The 13,628-nt window shown below is 33.9% G+C and overlaps 1 protein-coding gene across 1 annotated transcript in view; it reads left to right on the top strand.

Moving 5' to 3' along the window:
- LOC135224506 (dynamin-1-like protein) overlaps positions 1-10,277 on the top strand; it is a gene marked incomplete in the record, with an annotated part of 557,230 nt that extends 546,953 nt beyond the window's left edge. Inside the window, 3 exon segments of the mRNA XM_064263535.1 lie at positions 1,156-1,291; positions 2,244-2,455; positions 5,775-10,277. Of these exon segments, the coding sequence (XP_064119605.1) occupies positions 1,156-1,291; positions 2,244-2,455; positions 5,775-5,831 (405 nt within the window).
- Between the last annotated feature and the right edge of the window lie 3,351 nt (positions 10,278-13,628).

Genomic DNA, 13,628 nt, shown 5'->3' with positions numbered 1-13,628 from the left:
CCAGGGCATTTGTATTGGGAGACAACATTAGTTTTCTTGAGAGGGTCTTGCACCACAGGGGCTAGATTGTTTTTCATGATCAGGTCACTTTTAGTTTTCATATGAATAAATTAATATTTTTTGAAGCCATTTCCTTAACCAGAACATGAACATTGGCCAGCTATTAGCTATTAGCAAATATCAGCCCTGATGAGAAGAAAATAATAAGGATTGAAAAGACCATACATAAAATCAATTCCACTAATGCTGCCATCCTCTTTAACAAAATATAATAATAATAATAAGTTAACTTAATAATAGCAATATTAATAACAATAATATTTAATAGTAATGTACTCTTTGGAGGCTCGGTATTTCATTTCCACTCAGTTTCCATTTGGTATTTAAGCAGTTGTTTGTAATTTCTATACTTTGGATGTAGCATAGAATACGTATTGGAAAATGGTTGTTTACTTATGCCTTATGCAGTTTTATACTGAAGGTGAGGAAAGTGGGATTAGGTTATGCATTGGCATCATAAACTGCTTATCACACAGTTTTTTCATTCAATCAGTGAGATACCACACTGACGAAGTCTAGCTATAGTGCACCAGATGAGCATTTTGATCTACAAATAGGCTTAAGGATCTTTTTCCAGCATAACACTTTGGAAACAGCGTGTTATTCCATATGATGTTGATGGAAGCCAACATAATGAAGAATGAGAAGTACCTGCACAAATTTATGATGCTGATTATGTATGGACCTATTTTGCCATCATAAAAAGTGCCATAATGTTTTTGTTTTACAGAAAGTAGTCATAAGCAAGGCTTAGTGAAACTTTGTGCCGACAATATGTTTCGTACTTCAATAGTTTCATGATCCAGTAGAATTCCTGCCTCTGTAACGTCACGCACTTTTAGCTGTGCATTGTCTTTAGTATATTAGTTGAAAATTGAGAGATTCCTAATGACTGCATATCAGTAGAATTATGTTGGCCTCATATCGCTTTAGACCTTAACCACTTTTTTTCACTTATTTAGCTGTTTAATCTCTTAACCTGCACTGCTTACTGCTCTTTCCACATGGACAGAATTTTAATTATTCATCCTCTTCAGCCTACTAGTTGCTTGTTGCTTATTAGTCCCCTTGTGTGGGTGTGGTGTGCATTGACAGGTCGAACAGACGATCCCAACACAACCTGAGGGTGGCATCCTGTCTCCACAGAAGCCGGTGAATCTCCTGCCGGAAGTCCCCATACAGCAGACGCGGAAACTCACGGAACGGGAGACCAAGGACTGTGAGGTTATAGGTGAGTCTGATGCCATTATTTTGGAAGAGTTTTGGCCACAAAATTTTTTCCACTGTAATTTGATTTTCTGAATACATTTTCTGTCTTAAGCTGTATATAGTTTATTGTCATTTGCTTAACTTGTGAAAGAGTGACTGAAAATTAATTATTTTAGTAGTTTTCATCATCTTGAAAAGAGATGTGTATGTTATTAATTCTCAGGAAAACATGCACTGGATGTTTTCATATCTCATATTAAACTCATAATCTACTTTGTTGTTTTCATTGAAATGCTTTTCTATATTATTTTTTAATTAAAAAAAAGAACTGCAACATATTAACATGACAGAAAAATTTTACGATATTAAATGCAATGAAGACCAGACTAAAACAGTTATATTATGGCATTCCTAAATACAAAGGTTTCATGGTGTAATACAGTAGTAGTATCCTGCCGGAGAATTAGATACCTGATTAACATGTAAATATTTATGTTTTCCTGTAAGAACTCTCCTTGTCAGAATTTGGTAATTTCATTGAGTTAACTTTCTAGTTCTTGATTTTCATATAAGTTATATTTTCATTTATATTTAAATATCACAAGTTGGGGTTCTTGTAAAAATATTTTAGAATTTACAAAAATTGATCTATCTGAAATCCTAAAATGTTTTCAGATAATCCTGAAAACTGTCAGGAATTTTGCATTTTTCTTATAGTTTTATTAAAATCAGACAAAAGTAGTGTTGCATTATAAACAAGTGGATCAGATGAGAAATCCCAGACTGTCAACTTTAGCAAATTGTGACTGCCTTTTGTATTTTATTTGTCTCATGGTCTTCTCTCACTTAGTTGTCTAGCTTCTTTGACTTAGTTTTCCAGTTTCAGAGGAGTTCTCTGTGATTCTGCAGATGCTTGGTTCTCTATTAATTGACAATAATAGTTTCATTGAAACTTGGATTACTTTGCATTCCAGAACGGCTTATCAAGAGTTACTTTTACATTGTTCGGAAAAGCATCCAGGATATGGTCCCCAAGGCTGTTATGCACTTCTTAGTTAATTATGTCAAGGACAATCTCCAGAGCGAACTGGTAAAACACCTGTACCGTACCGATGAAATAGACAGTTTCCTGTCGGAATCTCCAGAAATTGCCCTCCGTAGAAAAGAGGCCGCAGAAATGTTGAAGGTAAATGTACTGTCCCAGTAGTGGGGTTGTGCTGTATGTGCAAAGGAAGCACTTCTGAAGGCTGTAGCATTCCATTGGCCCTTAGGTGTGCCCAATTTTTTATTTCTCTCTCTCTCTCTCTCTCTCTCTCTCTCTCTCTCTCTCTCTCTCTCTCTCTATCTCTATCTATTCTCTCTCTCTCTCTCTCTCTCTCTCTCTCTCTCTCTCTAACCACTGAATAGGTGAAAGTGCCCAATACCAGGCCTATAGCAAAATTTTCACAAAACAGTCAATCAAGTTTAACTCCTGCAGTGTCCAAATAGTGTTGAAGTTAACTGATTGAAATCTTGAGTGCTGTATGAGGATTTTTTATGTAGGGCAGTTATGCAGTAGTAGACCTGATGAGATGGATCATGGATAGCTATATCTGTGAGGCAACCTCTGTATTGGATGTGCATTTGTCTTGTACAGTACAAAACTATTTTTCATGTACTCAGACATACTGTAGTCTTTTGAAATGCAGTCAGGTAGAAAGTGGGTATCGTTAGTAACTTAACTGCTGGTGCTGTGATGCTAGCTGAATCAGCACATATGGCATACTCATATTCCATTACCATTTTAAGTACTATTTAACTTTATGTAAATGTAAATCTTGATAAAATTCCTTTCTTCTAGAAACTTTGTAATAAAGATTCATTAACCCTTAAACGCCGAAGTGGTATTTTAAAAATCGTCTCCTGTATGCCGGCGGAGTTCGCGAGGGAGCGCTGAAGTGGGAAAATTTTTTTTTTTTAAATCACAGCACGCTTAGTTTTCAAGATTAAAAGTTCATTTTTGGCTCCTTTTTTTGTCATTGCCTGATGATTAGTATGCAACCATCAGAAATGAAAAAAAATATCATATATAAATATTGGGATATATGACAGCATGAAAAATATTTCATATATAATTGTATACAAATCGTGCTGTGAGCAAAACGGTTAAAGCTAACTAGTTAATTTTTCTTCGTTGTATTGTAGACTAAATTGCGATCATTTTGGTATATAACACATTGTAAAACGATCAAGGCAACACAGAGAAAATATTATCACAAAATGATGCATGAATTTGTAACATGCGGACATAAAAAAAAGCAGTTAAAAATTTCACCATAAATCGAAATATTGTGCCAGAGACTTCCCATTTGTTGCAAAATGAAGGTAATTGATTGAATATTACTAGACTGTAAGTGTTGTAGCTTACAATTACAGTTTTTTTACTATTTCGGTCGAGTTAAAGTTGACCGAAGGACGAATTTTTTCTATTTATCGTTATTTATATGAAAATATTTCAAAACTGATAAAAGCTGCAACCATAGCTTGTTTTATGTTGTATTCTCCATGAAGTTGCACATATTTTCATATATAAAACTTTATGTAACGGCTAATTTAAAAAGGTGCAAACATTACGACAATCGGACGAAAAAATTTATGATTTTTTTGGAAGAGTTACCGCGCAGACGTAAGGAAAAAGTTTATTTCATAAATTCACCGTATATCGAAATATTGTGCTAGAGACTTCCAATTTATTGAAAAATAAAGGTAAATGATTGAATATTACTAGAATGTAATAGTTTTAGCTTACAATTGCGTTTTTCTACCATTTCGGTCGAGTCAAAGTTGACCGAAGGTTGAAATTTTGGCACATATTTCAAAACTGATAAAAGCTACAACCATGGGTTGTTTTTAGTTGTATTCTACATGAAATTGCACACATTTTCATATATAAAACTTTATGTAACAGCTAATTTAAAATGGTGCAAACATTACGACAATTGGACAAAAAAAATTTCTGATTGTTTTTGGAAGAGTTACCGCGCGGACGTAAGGATTTTTTTTTTTTTTTTTTTTCGTAAATTCACCATAAATCAAGATATTGTGTTAGAGACTTCCAATTTGTTGCAAAATAAAGGTAAATGATTGAATATTACTGGAATGTGAGAGTTTTAGCTTACAATTGAGTTTTTTTTACCATTTTGGTCGAGTCAAAGTTGACCGAAGGTTGAAATTTTAGCACTTATCGTTATTTATATGAAAATATTTCAAAACTGATAAAAGCTACAACCATGGGTTGTTTTTAGTTGTATTTTACATAAAATTGCGCACATTTCCATATATAAAGCTTTATGTAATGGCTAATTTAAAATGGTGCAAATATTACGACAATTGGACGAAAAAATTGATGATTTTTTAGGAAGAGTTACCGCATGGACGTAAGTAAAAAGTTTTTTTCATAAATTCACCATAAATCTAAATATTGTGGTAGAGACTTCCAATTTGTTGCAAAATGAAGGTAAATGATTGAATATTACTAGAATATAAGAGTTTTAGCTTACAATTGCGTTTTTCTACCATTTCGGTAGAGTCAAAGTTGACCGAAGGTTGAAATTTTGGCAATGGTTATTTATATGAAAATATTTCAAAACTGATAAAAGCTACAACCATGAGTTGTTTTTTGTTGTATTCTGCATTAAATTGCACACATTTTCATATATAATACTTCATGTAACAGCTAATATAAAATAGTGCAAAAATTATGTCAGTGACAAAATAATTTCTGAGATGTGTCCCTGATACTTTTTAGTGCAAGAAGAAAGAAATTCACGCATGTGCGCCTGGGTAACGATTGTAAACAAAACAGTGCCTTGATCCATGAGCTCCCAGCATCCCCCAAGGCGCGTAATTCAAAAGTTTTCGCCTAGTAGGCCTATAACTATTTTTCCGCGAATTTTAAAAAAAACTTTTTTTATATAGACTTACCATACGTCCAATCGGCACCCAACAGACAAATTATATCGACATTTAATATGTCCAATCGGCGTTAAAGGGTTAATAGTTTTTTATTATTCAAAACTTTCATTATATTTATTACGATTGTGTTTGCATGTAATAGTTTTGAGTTTGATATTAAGTAGAAAGAAGGAATTGTTTCTGTGATAGCATCCTCCTTTTTTTGTATTATTCAAAGTCTGGATTATCTTCCGTTTGATTGTGTTAGTATGAAAATAATTTTGAGTTTGACATTAAGGAGAAAGAAGGAATTGATGTGTCACTGTGATTACAGTTTTTTGTGTTATTCAAAGACTATTGTTTTCGTTATGAGTGGTGTGTTTGAAAATAGATTTTAGTTTGATATTAAGTGGAGAAGGAATTTTTATCATGATTACACTTTTTTGTGTTATTCAAAGCCTGGATTGTACTTACATATTATGATTTTTTTTTCTATGAAAATAATTTTAAGTATGATATTACATGGAAAGTAAGAATTGTTGCTCTGATTAAATTTGTTTTTTCTCTTACAGGCACTGCAAAATGCTAACGTGATAATCGGTGAAATCCGCGAAACTCACATGTGGTAGTCAGAGTTTCTGCAAGACTGGATAGACGAGGCGTGTAGAGGACACGGTGTGATGTGTAAATGAGAACAGATTAGTTTTTTTATTATCCATTAGATTCTCATATGTTTAAAAGTCACTTTTCATTTTCATTTAGTGAAGAAACTCATTTTATTAGTTAGTTTCTCGTTTTAAGGATGTCTCCATTTTCTAATCTAGAATCTTTTTGCCAGAGTAATTGCTTTTACACACTCCAAAAGGACTGTATTTTTATCAAAAGTCTAGGAAACATCCATGAACGTTTCAACAACAACTTTTTTATAATGATGACAAGCAGTTCAAGAACTCTGTACATATGTGAGAAGTTATAGTTTTCATGTAGGTTTATTTCTGATGTAATAAGGTTACTGCTACCATTAAAAAAAACTTTTAAATCTTGTGTATTTGAGTTTTTAGTTGTATGCCAGGACAGAGGGATTTTGATTTTATTGAATGTGATTTAATGATTTAGTTTAACCTGAGTATGTATGGTACACAAAGTTTTATTTTCTGATCACCAGCAGCATAAAATTTAGAATATTTTTAAAATAACAGGTTACTATTCTGAAATAAGAATATTTGTGCAAAAGATTTAGGCATTTAGTTTGAAAGGTACTATTTATACTTAATTTTCTATGGCAAGTATCTTCGAGTCATAATAGTAATTTATTATGCAGATACCGATTGCTTATAGAAATTTAGGCTTTGCAGAATTATTCCAAAACTGAGAGTCCAGTATGGTGTGTTTTTATTATCTTAGACAGTTATTACATTGGTAAGGAACTGTTAATCTTCTATCATAAAAAGATTATTAATTGATATTATTCTTTGCTATGTTGGAGAAGCAATGCACCACCTTTTGTAGGCTCAAAGTATGTTTAATTTATTTTGTGTGTGTTTTTTATTTTTAATTTGGATTATGGTACCATTGGTTTACCTTTTAATGGTCAGTGTTGTGTATTTTGTAGTGTACTTAGCTTCACGTCAGGTTTGAGACCTCCTGGGATATTAAAATATTTTCATTTTAATTAACCAAAATTTCTTGCAAGTACTGGCAAATGTCAATAAGGGTCAGTAAATCTTATCTAGTCATAATAAGATGGTGGATGTAAATTAGGTTTGACCTTCTCTCCGTAATATTCTGAGAACCCAAACTCATATTGAATGGTGCCAGCAGTTCTGATATGAGAAGGATCATAGGTGATAAGATGTCTCAATACCAGGGTCACTGACACTTTGTGGTGTGATCAGAGCCAGCATTAAAATGTTAAACTTTTTTATGTTGTAATACAGGTTAGTATTGAGGTTAAATTGATAAAATTATAGTAATCTTTCAGGGGTCTCAATTGTTTGTCCTTAGTAATGCATGATCTGGAATAAAGAAAAATGATTTTAATTTTACTTTTATTCAAAGGTTAAAATAGTCTTTCAGGCTCTTGGTCTTTGTGCAGGGCTTGCGTAATAAATCAAATAGAACATGCTTAAAATATTGTAGTGTTGTGTATGGGGTATTTTACAGAATTTTTTTTTTTTATTCATTAAATCTTTGCTTCTCCCAGGATCCATATTGTCACTCATTTTATACTGCCATGTTTATATACTCTCAGTGTGCCCCGTTACTTCTTGGGAAATATCTCTTGGTATGTGTTCCTTAATTTATTTAGCTCCATTTATTTGCCTTAAACTTGCTACCAATTTAAGTTGTCCTTGCTCTGTCTTTTCCCTCCTTTTTATTTATATGTGAAGTTTTAATGCTCAAATTTTCAGTTGGTAATGCTTTAGTGATTGTATTTCTGTTGTGTATGGCTTTTTTTAAGTTTGTGTATTTTTTTAGTGTTTTAGTGTTTTTCTGCTTTTAACATTATAGTTTCCTACACATAGGCATTTCATGCATTCCTAGATAACACCTAAGGAAACCAATTGAGTTATTGGCAGTTGCTGATTGGCAGCGATTTTTATCCATCCATAGTCAAAAGCTATGTACAAGATTCAAACAGATTTTAAGCAAAAATTTTATAAACTGCATTTATATTATTGGTAACTGATTATGAAAGTAATTTAAAAAATACAGAAGTGGTAAGGAATATTTGATGAAGTAATGGAAGAAATATTGGTAAGCAACGGCTGCAGGCAATTTACCGTTTGTTAAATTTATCTGATCTCTGTCTTATTTGATTTAAAGTAATTTCAGTGTTATGTTCTAGATATATTCAGTATTTTGTTTGTGAATTTTTAAATGTTTTGTATCTTGAAACAGTTGTTGTTGCTTTCAGAATTGTAGGACCTGTGTATGATTTGTATGTCATGACTTTTGATTGCCACATCTCAGATGAATAAGGAAAATTGTGTTGGTTGTCTTTTTTTTTATTTTGGGTAATTTCAGTGTTATGTTTTGGATATATTCAGTCTTTTGTGTGAGTTTTTAAATATTTTGTATATTGAAGCAATTATTGTTGAAGAGCAAATAGTTTATGTAAATTTTTAAGTCATAAAGACCTTTAAATTTTGTGTTTATTTCTGAAGATAGAGATCAGTGGAAGTAAACATGCTGTCTTCATACAGTGAGAGGGTTTCTTTTAATATCGATTATTAATTCTTGTTTTTCCATGTTAACAGTGATGGTTGCTTCATTAACATAAGTGTTAAGAAGCTTTCATTATATTTGCAGTTCTTGATTTATCATTCATGAGCCTTTAAATTAACTTTTGTTTTACTCTTGTCTGTTTTGACTCAGTATTAAAATCCAAGATAGGATTTCTTCTTATCTCCCAGATTTTCTCACACATGAATATTTATTTGCTTTTAAGTTGAAGAAAGCTTTATAGTCACCTGATTTAAGTATCTTTATTGCCTTTTCATTTGAATGTGAAAAGTTTTGATCTGCTCAATGTGATTTGCATTAGTCTAGTCAGGATAGAGAATTTTATTCTAAGTGCCCTTATTAAATTTATTTTAATTTGGTAGGCTGCCTTCCTGCTAGGTCTGACTTTGAAGGGGAACTTTTGAGGAATGGTCTTAGTTTTCATTCGCTCCATCTTTATTTCCTTTCCATGTGGTCTGTATATTATTATATGTTATTGAATATGGAACTTGAAGCACATCACTATTCTTTTCTTATGCAAATTGTAATATTGTTGTTGCAGTGAAGGTGAAAAATCAAATGTTTCTTGAGGTCTGTCTGTGAGCCAGTTTTCCTTTCATGCTATTTCACTACACTTTTCACTGAAGTTGTAGAAATATTTAAAAGACGTAGAAGTAGCTTTTAGAATATTTACTTTCCTCTCTTCATTGGTATTAATAATAGGAGCTCTCATTCTTAGAATAGGACATCATCTTACTATAGCCTTCACCGACTTGTAAAAAGTCATTGCAAACTCAGATTTGTGAAATAAGCACTCCTTGTGGCTCGTGTATGCATTCAGTGGAAGGGAACGAAGTAAAGCACTTGATAAATGATTTCAGAAGATTTTAAACAATTGTGGACTTTTTAATATTTTGTTGCATATGAAAATCAGAATTTCAGTGGGAACTAATAATAGGATGATTTAAAGGCACAGAATTTCAGTTAATATTAGCTAATAGACCATCTTTAATGAAACTGAATTCTAATTACTGTATGTATTTGAATTTATGAAATGTTTTGCAATGCCCTACAACTTATGCACAGGAATTTAACAAAAAAAACTGGCTAAGAGATGCAAAAATGTGAAGTGTACTTCCCATAAATGCACATCATACTATTGCTGAAATGACATGGTTCTTGAAAGCTCTACTCTAACTGTTACGTCTTTTAAGACACCAGTAAGTCGGAAGGGACAACAAACTATGGTGCCATATATGACTTTTTAATATGAATGTTCCACAGGACTTGAATAAGTGAATTATATGTATGTATATATATTTATATATAAATATATCATGTTGATTGTTTTTATAAGCTTTTAATAAAGAGAGTAAATGCATACTGGTTGTGATATTTTTTTATTCACATGTGTCATTGTCTTTTATGTATGGCATTTAATCCTATTCTCACCTTCTGCTTACAGGTTCTGTATGTCAGCGTTCATTTATCTTAGAAGTTTATACACTGTACAGCTTTAAGCACTCAGTTTGCAGCAGAATGATGTACAGTTTTGTTTTTCAGGTGACACTCAGTTTAGTAAGGTAGGACAGATGCCATTAGCAAGAAACATGCAGTTTGTAGGCTTTAGTTTTCTTTGTTTTGCTGTAGGGTAGAAAGGATGTTAGGATCCCAACCTTTCCCTCTGGTCTAATTTTTTTTTTTTTTTTTTTTTTTTTTTTTTGCAATTTCCTTGTGATAAAGGGAACCATGAACTCTAGCGCATTTCGTCTTGAACACTTAATTTTTTGTATATATATGCATAACGTTGTTCATAAAGGATAAGAATAAAAGTGGTTGATCTCTTTTTATGTGGTGGTTTTATTTTCCATGATTGCAACAAAGGATCATTTCCAGGCTTGTTCTTGGATGAAATTAAGGAATCTGGAATGAGGTGAAATTTAAATTACAGTCCCTTTGTCCCCACACCCCCATAGTGTTGTCAGTGCACTTCATAGCATAGTAGTTACTTAAGGTTCTTTGCAGTGTCCTTCGACCCTTGCTGTAACCCCTGGTATTCCCTTTACTTTATTTCTGTTCATATTCTCTTTCTTCCATCTTCCTTTTTACCCCCTCCAAACCTATTGCTATACATATGTCCATTCCTGCTTTCTTCTAACTTGCTTTGTAACTTCACAACACTATGGGAGTGTGGCTTGGGCGTTACGAAGTCCACGATCTCCCGGGATGGACGAACTTCCGCCATAATTCTAGCCACCTTTTTCATCAACCACCTTGCAAAGGTCTTGTACTAACATGAAGGCATGATGCAATTCCCCTTCTGCTAATCACAAGTACAAAAAGGTTATTTTAAAAAACAAAACTATTTTCCCACTCAGGAAAGAGGAAAAAACAAACCTCTTTTAACCCCAGACCTGTAGGGGGTTAGTACTGTCAGTGGACCTTATGCGATGCACTGTAGGCATTACTTAAGGTTCTTTGCAGTATGCCTTTGGCCCCTAGCTACAACCACTTTCATTCCTTTTACTGTACCTCCTCTCCTATTCTCTTTCTTCATCTTACTTTCCAACCTCTCTTAGCACTTGATTCGTAGTGCAACTGTTGGGTTTTCCTCCTGTTACACCTTTAAAACCTTTTACTGTTTGTTTCCTTTTCAGTGCTGAATGACCTTCGGCATAAATTCTATATTCAAATCAACTCTTATAACCCCAGTTATTTTAAAACAAATTTACACCAAATTCACAACACTGCAAGGACAAAAAAAATGCTTTCGCTATGCGCACATACTAGGTATATTCTCGAAAGCCTGTCCCGAGACAGTTCCCCCCTCAAGAACAAACGCCTCAGTGGTGTGATTGGTATGGTTCTTGGCTTGCCACCTCTGTGGCTGAGAGTTTGATTCTCGGGCATTACACTGAGCGGTTAGAGATGTGAATTTCTGGAGATAGAAGTTCACTCTCGACGTGGTTCAGAAGTCTCATAAAACCGTTGGTCCCATTGCTGAATAACCACTGGTTCCATGCAACGTAAAAGCCCCATGCAAACAAATAAACCCCTCGAGAACAGAAAACGGGTACCCGACCCAAGCACAGAAATACGGGGTAATATGAGAGAGATTTCTCAGCCTCCCATAACATAAGTTCTCCCCCCTACACCTCCCCTGAATAGCCAACTCGCATGCACATTTGTACAACAAAAAAAATAATAATTGCAAGCCATCTTTTTTCAGGCCCGACTCCTCCATCTGCAGTTACCAAGCAAAAAACACTTACTCCATGTCGAACCCTGCCTAAGGCTTCAACATAGGAAAATGCATGAGAAAATACACACACACACACACTGACAAATGCGTTGAGGTTTCATAAAAAAAACTAAATTTGAACACCCACGTTCCTCATCAGACAGCGAAATTCCACGTAAAAAAAAAAAAAACACGTCTAAGGAGAAAGGGGCGTATATGCTAGAAAAATAAAAAATCATAAAACGTTGCACTAGTCATGCTCTTTCCAATGGTATGATTTATAAGTTCCTGCACCATTATCTATTAAGAGCTATTCTAGATTGAAAACCAATGTTTTTTCATCTGAAAAATTATGGCCAAAATTGGCTCGGACGGTTAATTAGAAAGCGACTTATGCGGCGGCTCGACTCTGTAAAAGGATACGGAAATTCCTTCCATTTTGCTATTTTGCGTATGAATTTACGAGGGCTTGTGCACCTGCAATACATATTAGGGACTTCTGAAGGTTGAGGGATTAAAATGAAACTGTGTAACAAGAAAAAAATGCCTCTTATTTTTATTATCTTTTTTCTCGTAAATTCCTTCCACTTGCTATTGTCCGTATGTTTTGACGTGCGCTTGCGAATCTGGAATACAATTTTAGGACTTTGGGGGTTGTGGGGGTCTGAATGAAACAACTATCTACCAAAAAAGTCTATTTCTAAATTACAACATAGAAAAATATTTTTTTTATTGTACTATTTTTCTGTGTTACGCACCCATGCGCGCCAATAATGAAATAGTGTGTTCTGAGGGATGCGAGGGGTTATGGTGAAATGATTTTATAGGAGAAACTTTATTATAATTTACAACCCAAAAAATAATGATTTAATTATTTTATTTTATTGTCTGCTTTGATGCTCGGCTGCGTGCGTGCAAGCCATTCCAAAACAAATTATGGGGGTCTGTAAAAATTCCAACATCATCATCTATAACTTGACGCAAGTTTCATATTAATATCTTTAATGGTTTTCCTGCTACAAACGTATAACTTTAACCCTTTGTTTCTCCTTTTCTATGGCCTTTTTGTATTTTTTTAAAAATGGCATATTGGCCCTTATCTCCTTATACGCCTGAAATATTCTCATGCATTTACACATATGCGAACAACACTTACACTTCGTAACTTTCCCCAGACAAAAAGAAATATAACCATTTATTAAACTGCGAGAAAAGAAAAAAAACACCAATTAGTATCACTCTCTCTCTTGACATTAACAATTAGTCCCCATATGCAGGTAGTGCTATCAGTGGACCTCATGTGGTGCACTGTAGGCCTTACTTAAGGTTCTTTGCAGGGTACCTTCAGCCCTTGCTGCAACCACTTTCGTTCCTTTTACTGTACCTCCTTTCATATTATCTTTCTTCATCTTACTTTCCACCCTCTCCTAACACTTGATTCATAGTGCAACTGCGAGGTTTGGCTCCTGTTACACCTTTCGAACCTTTTACTGTCAATTTCCATTTCCCCCTCTTTTATGGGACCACCTTGATGTGGTGAGGGGGCTCCCGAACCTCAGGAATTTTGTTCCTACGTTCAATCCTAAGAGCCCCACACAACATTATATAACTTTCTTTTGATTATTATTTGTGGATTTTTCCACTTTTGTCAAAATTTACATAAAAAGAACAAAGAAATCAGAAAACATATCATGGCTTGAAATATAATGAAATGCAAAGCTGAATAGTGAGAACTGTGGTAGATCCATTATCTACCTCATCTGTTTTATGAGGTGGGGTAGGGATGCGGGCATTTGGAAGTCACTTCTCACTTGTGCCACTGGCAGAAGATTTCAGTTCATGAAAAGCTAGTGAAATCTTTTCAAGATTTTTTTTCATGTATGTATGAATAGTGAAAGTGAAAATTTAAGTACCGCTGGACCCCATGATGGAAAAACTCTGGCACAGTTGACAACTATTG

This window comes from Macrobrachium nipponense, chromosome 12, assembly GCF_015104395.2.
Source record: "Macrobrachium nipponense isolate FS-2020 chromosome 12, ASM1510439v2, whole genome shotgun sequence".
Lineage (NCBI taxonomy): Eukaryota > Metazoa > Arthropoda > Malacostraca > Decapoda > Palaemonidae > Macrobrachium > Macrobrachium nipponense.
The sequence above is the reverse complement of the archived record's forward strand: the minus strand, read 5'-3'. Positions and strand labels throughout refer to the sequence as shown.